General features: G+C 43.7%; 1 protein-coding gene across 2 annotated transcripts in view; it reads left to right on the plus strand.

The window, feature by feature from the left end:
- The first annotated feature begins 644 nt into the window (after positions 1 to 644).
- EFR3A (EFR3 homolog A (S. cerevisiae)) overlaps positions 645 to 12,542 on the plus strand; it is a 68,295-nt gene continuing 56,397 nt past the window's right edge. The window contains exons 1-5 of one of the 2 annotated variants that reach the window (XM_006830710.1): positions 645 to 654; positions 2,041 to 2,117; positions 5,224 to 5,351; positions 7,622 to 7,772; positions 9,745 to 9,866. In XM_006830710.1, the coding sequence (XP_006830773.1) occupies positions 645 to 654; positions 2,041 to 2,117; positions 5,224 to 5,351; positions 7,622 to 7,772; positions 9,745 to 9,866 (488 nt within the window). Of the gene's footprint in view, positions 655 to 2,040; positions 2,118 to 5,223; positions 5,352 to 7,621; positions 7,773 to 9,744; positions 9,867 to 12,542 lie in introns of those variants that run through there. The other variant, XM_006830711.1, reaches the window with a different exon arrangement.

A 12,542-nucleotide genomic window follows, 5' to 3' on the forward strand; every position in this document is an offset into this window, starting at 1 on the left:
CAGGATCGGGCAGTGTTTCGTTCTGCTGTGCATAAGGTCGCTATGAGTCAGTACCGACTCCATGGCACCTAACAACAACAACAAGTATCAGTGAGTTGTTAGGAACCTGGGATAATAATACTGCCTGAGAGGGGTGTGAATGTGTCCCTCTGTGTAGTCAGGCCCCCAGGAGCCCTGCTGACCAGCATTGGGCTGCTAATGGAGCTCAGTAGTGTCTCCACAGGAGGAAGTTGTGGTAGCCTGCTTCCATAAAGAGTTACAGCAGGGAGAACTGTGGAGCAGTCCCACTGTGTTCTGTAGGGTCGCTGTGAGTCAGACTTGACTCCATGGCGTGGTTTGGGGTGTTTTGTAGGGGCCACAGGAGTAGGCAGAGAAACCATGTAGGAAGAGATGAAATCCAAGATCTGAGCTGGGTCAGTTACAGTGGAAAAGTAGGAACACCAGGAGGAAATTGCTGTGGTACACTGAGGTTTGCACGTGTCTTCATCCTTACAGTCAGTCTGCAGGTGCCGGATGCCTGCCGAGTGCCTGCTCTTAGGCCAGTCATCTGGGTCCTCACCTGTGAGACAAAGACCCTGCCTTCATCTGAGCTGACGGCCTCGCCTGGGAAGACAGAGGATAAGCAATAAACATAGTATTGTTAAATGCCATCCAGTTGTTCCGACTCATCGCAGCCCTGTGTAGGGTCTTTGAGGAGCAGCTGGTGTATTTGAACCACTGACCTTGCTACTCAAACTGAGCTTGTAGTCCAGTGCATGATATGCAGCGTCATACCAGGACTCCAACCATAGTTGTTGTTGTTAAGTGCCGTTGAGTCGATTCCTATCCAAAGTGACCCTGTATAGGGTTTCTGAGGAGCAGCTGGTGAGCTTGTACCGTACACCTTGCAGGTCAGACTGTAGTTTACAGGCAAATTATTCAGTGTGCTTGGTGATACATGCATGCTTGGGGAAAAGACAAAGGCAGAACTAGTTGAGGATGTCAAAGTAGATTTCATTAGGAAGGTGAGATTTAAGTGAAAGCTCATCAAATGGAGGTCTGGTCATGTTTCAGGGTGAGGAAATCCAAAGAACAATGATCCTAAAACAGGTGGGGGCCTGACATGGGAGGACTCCCAGGAGTCCATTGTAGCTGGAGTGGGCCCAGGGGGCTAGGGGCATCATCTGAGATGAAATCAGAAAAGAGCTCAAGGTGTACGGATGGTGTATTATGGATATAGTGTCTGGTCTGTTAAATGCTGTCGAATTAGTTCCGACTCATAGTGACCTTGTATAGTGTTTCCAAAGCTGTACACCTTTGTGGGAGCAGAAAACTTCAGTTCTTACTCTGACAGTGCAGCTGGTGGTTTGCAGAGCAGTGCTTATCCTACAGAGCCACTGCACTCCATAGGATTGGGTGGATTCTGAAATGTAATTAGAGGTCTTTGTAGAGGATGAATTTGGGAAGGAGCTGTCCCTGGAGAAGGGCATCGTGTTTGGTAAAGGAGTTGTGGTGAAGTACCGTCGAATTGGTTCTGAAGGAACAGCTGGTGAGCTTGAGCCCCGATCTTGGAGTTCAAACCAACCTTGCAGTCCAGCGCATAACCTGCAGTACATCAGGACACACCTGGTGAAGGAGGGGATCCACAAAATGGAAGCAGACCCTCAAAGAGATGGGTGGACAGTGGCTGCAGCCATCAACCAGAACAGCTGTGAGATGGTGCAGGCCCCGGCAGTGGTCTGTTCACAGGGTTGCTGTGAGTCTGAACGGACCCAGCAGCACTTAACAACAACAACATGTGGTGGCTGGGTTTCCAGGAGGACATTGAGGGAAGACAGAATCCTCTGGAAGTTGGAAGAAGCCATTAATGTATACGTTTTGAACTGGCTGTTGTCTTTGAGGGGCGGGGAGGCCATTGAACTTTCTCAGTTCTTAAATAGTTATGTGCATGGTTTATCCTGTTTTGGGCAGTTTGGGGGTTTTCCCCTTGCTTTAGATAGCCCAGCAATGTTCACAGTGTGGAGTTTAATAATCTCTGTACTTTTTGTCTTTTTTAACCAGGAGTGTGCTGCTGCTGTTCGGCTTTGCGTCCTCGTTACAAACGCCTGGTGGACAACATATTCCCGGAAGATCCAAAAGTAATTTCACCTACATCTCCCGAGCCTTCTCTTTGCTGACCCATTCTTCCCTCTGCTGCCCTCCCTAAGGTTTCCCTGATTTCATTTCTCTACTTTTACCCCTGAGTCTCACCTGACACTTATATCTCTGTGCTCCCTCTCTGACTTTTGATGATCTGTACTGGCTAGCTCATCTTGGTTTCAGAGCCTTTCTTAGATTAGGCAGAAATCTGGCATAATGTATTCAGTTGTTGTTGTTGTTGTTTTGTGCCATGGAGTCGGTTCTGACTCATAGCGACCCTGCACAGGGTTTCCGAGGCTGTTAATCTTTACGGGAGCAGAACGCCTCATCTTTCTCCCGCGGAACACAAGGTTGGTGGTTCAAACTCAGCAGGTGCTCCTTGGAAACCCTGTACAGGGTCGCTATGAGTCGGAACCGACTCGCTGGTACTTAAACGTATTTAAAATAAGGCAAATCCTGGGACTCAAACCCTTACACTATTTCTTCCCATATCAGTTTAATACTAGACTACAGGCGTATTATCAGGAGGGATCAGTTCCTGCAGGAGGACATCATGCCTGGTAAAGTGGAGGGGCATTGAAAAAGAAGACCCTCAGCGAGATGTATTGGCACCGTGGCAGCAGTAGCAGCAAGCTCAAGTATAACAACAGTTGTGAGGAAGGTGCAGGACCAGGCAGTGTTTTGTTGCGTTGTGTGTAGGGTCATCATGAGTGGAAACTGACGCAACAGCACCTCACCACAAGAAAAAATAGATATGACGCCAAGATAATGCACCTGCCTTTAAGGAGCTGTGCATTTATTGACTATCAAAAGCAAAAGCATGCTTAATATTAAAAGTACAGTGTATAAATCTGCAAGTAAAATACTAGGAACAGTAGAGGCTACAGTTTTTTGTGGGTTTTTTTGCCTTTAAAGTGGGAGACATCCCCGTGGGCTGGAAGTTATTCTCGTTGGAAATCACATTTGCTGAGCTTTGAAGGATGTATACAGTCTGGAGCGGTGGAAAAACGTCTCTTCATAACCAACGAGGGGACGCTGACAAGAGAATGGTGTGCGATACACTGGAGTTCAGCTCGTAGACTTGTACTGAAGGTTCACAGAGCTTGAACTGTAGCGTGTAGCATGTGGTGGTCATACTGACCATTGTTACTGAGCTGAAAACTCAGATGCAGCCTTTCATAGACCAAGTCAGGATTTCCCTGAGGAGTCCAGGCCATCTGGTTGCTGAAGATCAAGTGGAGGTCAGTTTGTGGCAGTTACTTTAATCCCCTCTGATTTGTAGGTTGTGAGGGAGCTTTGATGGCACTTGATCCAGGGAATGATAGGTTGGCAGGTAAATTAGAGAAGAGTGATAGGAGTCTTGGGTTTTGCCAAGGCTTCATGTGAGATGTATTTAAGTAGCAATCTTTTAACACAAGATTGAAAACAAAAGTCAAAAGACATTCACATGCATCTTTTTGTATACCCATAGCGATCATAAGCCACTTACAGATATTTCTTATATTTATTCATTTGAAAGCCACATGTGGTGGTGTGTCCACAGTGGATGCCTAGGATGCAGAGTTTTTCCCATCACCGTCCCTGCCCTCAAAGAGCAGTCTAGTGAGGGAAGCAAGTGGAATAGTGCAGGGCTCCTGCCCCAAGTCCAGGCTGAAGTGTCTCAACCATGGCTCTGTTGACGTTTTGGTCTGGATACATGGCTGATGTGGAGAGTGTCCTCTGCAATGTGGGTTGTTTAGCATCATCGCAGACCTCCACCCCCTAGACAACCAGTACTACAATGCCCCATACCTAACTCAGTACCTATAACCAAACATGTCACCCGACATTACTATGGGGAACAAAGTCACCCTGTGGAGGTACTGGAAAAGTTGGGGTGCTTTTTCAGGTAAATTCTCACCTGATGGCTTCCTTCTCTCTGAGAAAGAGACCAAGAGTGCAGGTGCTGTCAGAGATGGAGAGGGCAGAGTAGCAGCAAGCTTGAGAAGGAGGAGTAGGCTCGAGATACGAGGGGATGGCTTCGCCAGAAGAACAGAACACAGCTGAGGGATGTCATGGGCCTGTTACATTGAAAACACAAACTGATATGTGCTTCCGTTCGTTATTTGCCAGACTTCCTCTGCTTCTTTGCTTCCCACCCTTGGTCCTAAACAGCCGTTAGTGACTTGAGCCATATTGTTGTTATTGTTAAAAGTACCATTGAGTCCATTCTGGCCCATAGCGACCCTGTATAGGGTTTCTGAGGAGCAGCTGGTAAGCTTGAACCGCTGATCTTGCAGTTCAAACGGCTTTGCAGTCTGGCACATTAACCCACAACACCACACCAGAACGTGGGCCGTAGGACCTGGAAATTCAGGGTGCTGGCTGGCCCAGTGACTCCTGTTGTTCACGAGTGCACTAGGGCAAGAGAGCTTCTCCTTAAGCTGAGCTGCACTGTTTCTAGGGCAGAGATAGACGACATGAAATAATTTTCGTCGGGGACTGCTTTTGGGATACTTTGGTGTGAAGCTCAAATTTACACAGTTCTTCTGAATGCTGCTCTGTTATAAACTAAAGTTTCTAACAGTGTTGGCAAAATCTGAATCATTTAAAAAAACCCTGTTGTACATATAAGGGAGCAAAATAGGCTCAATATCTGATACATTTTAAATTTTGAACTTGAAATCTTTTGTTCAGAAGGTTTCTTTCACCACAATGCACTCTGTCCTGAACATCGTCGTGAGTCGAGCCATTTCTCCATAAAAGATGCTGTTAAAGTCTAACTTGTTGTATGTGACGATACAAGGGGGCTTCAGAAAGTTTGTGGGAAATGAAATAGAAAGGTAATGGAAATTTTCCATGAACTTTTGAAGTCCCCTTATGCATTTGAGTATTTGGGCTGCATGAGGCATTTGTGGACTTTTGAAATCTCTCGGTACCCAGGGCGTTGGGTATTGGCGCTAGAAAGGCTATCTGCTGAGGAATTCAATGCTAGTGTGGACACTAGTATGCCCAGTCCAAAAAGGAGAAATGTAAAAACTGCAAATTTAAAAATCCCTCTGGGGGAAAAAAAGCAGGAAAATAACAGTAACCTGTTATCTTATTGTTCTAATTAATATTTTTTAGGATGGCCTCGTTAAAGCGGACATGGAGAAATTGACATTCTATGCAGTATCTGCTCCTGAGAAACTGGATCGAATTGGTACTTACCTGGCAGAAAGGTTGAGCAGGGATGTTGTGAGGCATCGTTCTGGGTAAGAAAACGAATTGCTAATAGACCACATGTGTCCTTGTAGATCTGTTTATCCTGAACTTTCCTCCTTGATCTAAGGACTTTACCCTTTTTAATCTTAAACTTTGTATTTTGATTTGTGGCCAAGAAAAGGCAGCAATGAAAAATTGTGCTGTGTCTGGTGTTTCTAGTGTAACTCGGGTACTTGCAGCAGGTGTAACTCTACCTGACAGGTATTTGATCCACACTTTTATCCAGAGACTACCGGTGAGCCTTTACTTGTAATTGTTTAATGTGCAGTTGTTTTGCAACTCTTATCCTCTGAGTAGAGAAATAATTATATTTGGATTCTTATCAGTATTTTTTAAAAGAAGCTTGGAAATCTTGACTCTTACTTAAGGCTTTTGATGACATAATTTGAATTCTTCAAGCAAACCTCAAATCTGTATCCCAAGAAAATTTCACTGTGTATAATTTGTAATAGGGCTTTTTGATGACTTCGTGTTTCATAGTGCTTCTAGTGTTTGTGTGGTTGCAGAGTTGATAAAGGACATGGAAGTCTTTGTGAAATGGGGCCGTATACTACAGAAGTAAGACCACAGTTCCTGTTGTACTTTGTTGTTTTAATGGGGTTGCCGTGAGTTTGAATGGATTCAACAGCAGTTGGTTTACTTTTGTTGTTTCAGCATAGCATTGTTCCGTTTTCATTTTGAGAAATGCCTGTATTAGCATCTTTGGAAAATTGTTTCTAGGCTAAGTTACCCTATGAATGACTTTGGCCATCTAGTCAGACAGAGATAACATAGGAAAGATTAAGCATCGTGATGGTGTGTGAAGAAATGGGTACAACTGTGGAGGCTGCAGTTCATTCCTTTCCTGGGGGTTGGGCTCTGTGAAAAGATTCATGTTAGTTAATAGGGTTGCCTTGAGCGTAAGCACCCTTTATCTTTTGAGGTTTCTCAGTGGGGAGGAGTAGAAATTGACTTTCCTTAGACAGTCAGGGTATGTGCTACTCTGCTTTTAAAATCCATCTTTAAATTGAACACACAGAAAGAACCTGCTAGCCAACTACTTTTTATGACTTTTCACACAGTTATGGTTTTGCTGTACCTTTTGGGAAATAAGAGAGAACTGTATTGGGGTTAAAGAACCCTGGTGGTGCAGTTGTTAAAGCGCTCAACTGCTAACCAGAAGACCAGTGGTTCAAACCCACCAGCCGCTCCACAGGCAAGAGCTGTGGCAATCTACTTTTGTACAGATTTATAGCTGTGGAGACCTTCTGGACAGTTCTCTGTGGCCTGTAGGATCACTGGGAGTAGGACTGGACTCCATGGCTGTGGGTTCAGGTTCCAGGCCTAGATATACAGATTCAAGACAGCAGCGTGCTGGTCTGGGAGTGTGCAGACTCTCCTGCCACCGGTAAATAGGGGTCTGCACTCTTAGTCAGTTTCTGTGTGTAAACAGTCACACGGAGTCTTCATGCTGTTGGTCACTGATCCTAGTTTCTTAGAAGATTCCATTTTCCATAAGATCGTAGGGACTCTCTCCACCCCCACTTTCCTCCCCACTTGATTATAGTTTTCTTGTTGATGATTGAAGGAACGCTATCTCATACCTGCTTTTTAATTTCTAGTGTACAATTTAGAATCTGGTGGATTATAAAGTAACATAATGAAAACCTTTTCTGAGAATACCCTGTTTTATCAATTGAGATTTACCAATATGAGTAAATTATGCTGGGAATTTTATGCACATTGCTTATAATCACTACTTTGGATCAAATGTAAAAAATTATAATTAGAAATTTGAGAAATAGAATATGTCCATGTTTACAAAGAAAATTGATACAGCAATCATGTTAAAGAAGCTTTAGGACAGTGTTTTGTAAAAAGGAGGAAATGGGTGGTTTTTGAGAACTATTTTATAATCTGCTGAGGCACCTAAACAGTCCCTGGATAGTGTGAACAGTAAACGTGCTGGACTGCTAACCGAAAGAATGGGGGTTGGAGTCCACCAACAAGTATTGCAGAAGAAATGGCTGGCGACATACTATCAAAAAATCAGTCCATGTAAGTCCTGTGGACCCTCTGGGGTCCCCACGAGTTGAGTCAGCTCCCTGGTCAGTGGCTTTAAGGTCACTGGCTATGTGAGAATGAAGATTTCATTTAGAGGTGCCCACGTCTTGCCAGTGTTCTTTGTGTGTACATAAGCATACTTTAATTGTTAGTGATGAAAAGTCCTTGGGGAGAACTCCGAGCTACAGTGCTTCTCCATCATCGCTGTCTCGCTCAGGTACGTCTTGATTGCCATGGAGGCTCTGGACCAACTGCTCATGGCTTGTCATTCTCAGAGCATCAAGCCTTTTGTGGAGAGCTTCCTTCACATGGTGGCAAAGCTGCTGGAGTCGGGGGAGCCAACACTTCAAGTTCTCGGGACAAATTCTGTGAGTAAAACCGCTCTCTTATGTATGAAAAGTTTCACTCAAACATCTAGATGATTCTCTCTTAGCACCCCAGTAACCTTTGCAGAACATTTCCAAGAAACCATCATTCAGAAGTGAGTCTTCAGTATTTTGCCTTATTCCTTTACTTTCTTATTAGAAAACTGGGAACATACTGTGTATAGGGACTTCTGCGTCCTGGAGACAGTTAGCATGCTCTGTGGAACCTTGGAAATTCGAGTCCACCAGAACTGTCTCTGAAGAAAGTCCTGGTGGTAACCTTCTGAGAAGTCAGCCATTGGAAATCCTGAACAGCACATTCTGCTCTGATGCATGGAGGGACACCATTGAATCAGAACTGACTGGATGGCATCTGTTGTATGGGTTGTTGTGTGTAGACTTTGTGTAGTTCATTTACTGAGCAGTTTCCCATGCCCTTCAAGGTTTATATGAAAAGAATGGGTGCTTGGTTTGATACTTTTAGAATCTATTTATATGCTCAGTGTGTGCGTAGAATAGGAATCCTGAAAATGAAGAGCCACACCCTGGACTCTAATGCCAGTTTCACTATTTTGGAAACTATATCAGACAAGTTAGTAAGCTTCTGACGTGTGTATTCCCGTCTGCAAAATGGGATACGAGGGTTGTTGGGAAGATGACCTAGGGACTTATATGCAAACCTGCAGCACAGTGTGTGGCCCAGACGAGCCTGTGCATGTCAGCTCATCAGACCATGTGCTGTGTTGGCGGCCCTTTCCTAGACAGCCTGCCTTGTAGCATTGCCAGTTAGTCTTTCCTCACTTCACTTGTGTTTCCAACAGAGGGGCGGTACATTTGGTTTAACAGTTATTTTGGATATTCCTTTTTCAAGCCACCAGACTTCTATCTCCTGACAAGTCTTTATAGATACATACATTAAATTTGCAAATAAATGAACAGTTTGTGGTCATGAAATGACTAAGAATTAAGAAGAAGAAAACTAATTGAGAAAAAAAAATGTACATTAAAGAATCTTTGGGGTTTACTATGTACCACCTTATAGAATATCTAAAAGATACGAGACACATGGATTGAGGTCCTGGTGTGGTGCTGTAGGGTGGGCACTGGGCTGCTAGCCATAAGGTAGGTGGCTCACCCCCACTGGCTACTCCTCGGAAGTCCAATGCAGGGTCACTATGAGTTGGAACTGACTCTGTGGCTCTTAACAAGACACACGGATGGTTTTCTTTTTTCAGTCACTGGGAAGAAGATTGACTGAATTTCATGTTTCTTTTTTACTGAGTTTATATCATGTTTCCTTTAGTTTCTGTGTCCATTTCCCTTGTCCCATTTGCATAAATAGTGGTCATGTGCATGTTATGTAATGACGGTCAGATTTCCTCCCTATGATTAGGAAGGAAAGTCCCCCCAGAGGTGTGACCTGAGGTTGCCCTACATTAGGAGGTAGACGAGGTCTAGAGTGAGCGCAGGTCCGTACCCTCATCAGGAAGTGGACGGACATGTTACACCTGCTCACAGTCCTCGCACCATCCTCAGCAGGTAAGAATGTAGACCAGTTCTAGAGTGAGCGCAGGTCCGTACCCTCATCAGGAAGTGGACGGACATGTTACACCTGCTCACAGTCCTCGCACCACCCTCAGCAGGTAAGAATGTAGACCAGTTCTAGAGTGAGCGTAGGTCCGTACCCTCATCAGGAAGTGGACGGACATGTTACACTTGCTCGCAGTCCTCGCACCACCCTCAGCAGTTAAGAATGTAGACCAGTTCTAGAGTGAGCGCGGGTCCGCTCCCTCATCAGGAAGTGGACTTCTCTTCAGAAGACTGTCTTCTTGGTTGGCTGGACACTTGTAGCTCGTTACTAAAAACTCCTGTGCCATTTATTTGAATATCTCTTGTTAATTTAACAAGTAAATGTGTTTGTCCCATATTTTTGAAAAGGTGATAAACCACTAATGTTGTTATTTTTGCATTTTAGTTTGTCAAATTTGCAAATATCGAAGAAGACACACCTTCCTATCACAGGCGTTACGATTTTTTTGTGTCCCGATTCAGTGCCATGTGCCATTCCTGCCATAGTGACCCAGAAACACGAACAGAGTATGTATGACTTTACTTGAATGATCATTTCTTATCAGAGTCATTTATTGATAAATACTATACTTATACATTTAATAACCTCATATGCATGTGAAAGCTGGACAGTAAATAAAGAAGACCGTAGAAGAATTGAGGCTCTTGAGTTATGGTGTTGGAGGAGAATATTGAAAGGACCATGGGCTGCCAAAAGAACCAATAGACCCATTTTGGACAAAGTGCAGCCAGAGTGCTCCTTGGAAGCAAAGATGACCAAACTTCATCTCTCATACTTTGGACATATTGTCAGGAGGGAGCAGTCGCTGGAGAAGGATATTATGTTTGATAAGGTGGAAGGTCGGAGAAAGAGAGGAAGACCCCCAATGAGATGGATTGGCCAAATAGTAGCATCAATGGACTCAAGCGTGGCAAGCGTAGTGAGGTTGGCCTAGGACTGGGCAGTGTTTCGTTCTGCTGTGCGTAAGGTCGCTATGAGTCGGTACCGACTCAATGGCACCTAACAACTGTAACAATAACATATTTATACATGCTACATAATGATTACCAAAGGAAAGGGGAAACTACATTCTTCATCCCTAAAATAAAGACTTTCTGTTACTGCTCAAAGCTGAGTGTGGGTTCCCAGTCCCCTTAGGATGTTAGCCTGTCTTCACTGTGGCCTCCCTCTAGACTGTTCCTCATGCTGCTCCTGCCTCCCTTCCCAGGGACCTCGTCAGTGATGCTGTCACATTGAGGTGTTCCCTTCCTGGGTCCAGCCGTTGTGCTCATTGTCCTCTCTGCCAGAACCGGTCCCCCAAGATCCATGTACCTCACTTTGTTCAGCTCTCTGTTCGCATGTTACCCTTTGTTTACTAAATATCTGCCCACCTGCCCACTCCATCCCACTGTGTCCTGATCTTTCACCTCCATGGAGTCTGGGCTCCAGGCTGCAGAGACTTTGTTTGCAGGGTCGTTCTCTCTTGAGTGTTTCCAAGTGCCTACCGCCCATTAGGCTCTCCATAAGAACTGTGGAATGGATGCCGGTAGGTTAGCTGAATGAATGGATGTTTGTTATTCAGTCACCGTCCATCTGAAGGAGCCCTGGTGGCTCCATGCGTTATGTCTGGGCTGCTAACTGGAAGGTCATCAAATCAAACTCAGCAGCCATCTGTGGGAGAAAATTGAGACGTTTACTTCCATAAAGATTTACAGCCTCTAAACCCTGGTGTGGGGTCCTGGTGTAGCGCTGGACTGCAAGGTTGTTTAAACCACAACGTCAGTGGATCAAGCTCACCAGCCGCTCCTTGAAAACCCTACACAGGGTTGCTATGGGTTGGAACTGAGTCGGCAGCACTTAACACCAACAAACCCTGATGGTTATCTATCTGTAGGCTAGATAATGCACTGGACTGCAAGGTCAGTTTGAACTGTAAGGTCCATGGTTCAAACTCAACAGCAGCTTCTCACAAACCCTATATAGGTTCGCTATGAGTTGGAACCAACTTGACGACACTTAAGAGCAACAACAAACCCTAAGGAGCAGTTTTACCTTGTCCGACAGGGTCGCCGTGAAGTGGAATGACTTGATTTCAATGGATGGGTCCATGTAAGGTCATAACAAATGCTTTGGGCATTTTCAAGTTTTTCTAGCTGTATCCTAGTAGTAATCTGGAATCAAATGCCTATCTGTCACCATAGCTGCAGGTTGATACCAGTGTATACATGAGAAAACTAAAGAATTCAATTCGGAATGACCTTGTTCAATCTAGAGAGTTAGTTTGCGACTGTTGTAAAGTATCGCCGATTTGGTTCTGACTCATACTGACCCTGTATAGGGTTTCTGAGGAGCTGTTGGTGGGCTTGAACTGCCACCTAGTGCTGGTTAGCAGTTCAATGCTTATCCTACAGGAAATTGAGTATTGTCATTTTTATTTTAACACAAATAGGGAATGTGTAACTAGAACATGGATTTTAGTGAGAGCATGCATGGTTAACACAATAGCATGCAAGTGTAAACTCTTAACTTGAAGAAAAGTGAGAAGCAGTTAATAGTCAAGTTCAGATTTGTTTACTTTCTACTTCAGATAATGTTAGTGCATTTTTTTTCCTCTGTGAAAGACAGAAGACATTCTTCAGAGTCCTTTATTAAAAACTTAGAGGCCTTGGTAGTATAATTACTGATAGTAATAAATATCTGATATCTCCCAGTTACCATTAAAATCCTATTTTTTCTTCTCTAAGGGACATTTAAAAATTGTTTTATGAAATTGTTCCCTGTTCTCAGAGACTGTTGTCAGTGGGGCAAAGAGATAAAAATTTAAAAAGTTAAGATTTTAATACTTGCTTTCTTTTAAAATACAGAAAAATGTCCAAAGTGCAGGATGTTTTCTATTTAGTATTAATATCGTTAGATTAATGAATTTAATGGGAATTTCACGAATTCTGGCTAAAGTGAGTTTAATATATGTGAACCAGTATAGGTGAAAAGTATATATGATCTCCATAATATTATGAAAGGTTGCAATTAAGACATTAAACACTTATTATGTAATAAGAAATGTATTTTATAAGTTTTAGGCATTTAGCTCCCTCTAGTGAAGCATGTTGTCTTTTGAACATATTTTTGCCTAACATTTCTCATTGTTTAAAATTTTTTCTGTATCTAATCAAGGAGTTTTACTTAATAGTAGAACTTTAAAA

Source organism: Chrysochloris asiatica, unplaced genomic scaffold (genome assembly GCF_000296735.1).
Source record: "Chrysochloris asiatica unplaced genomic scaffold, ChrAsi1.0 scaffold00001, whole genome shotgun sequence".
Classification (NCBI taxonomy): domain Eukaryota; kingdom Metazoa; phylum Chordata; class Mammalia; order Afrosoricida; family Chrysochloridae; genus Chrysochloris; species Chrysochloris asiatica.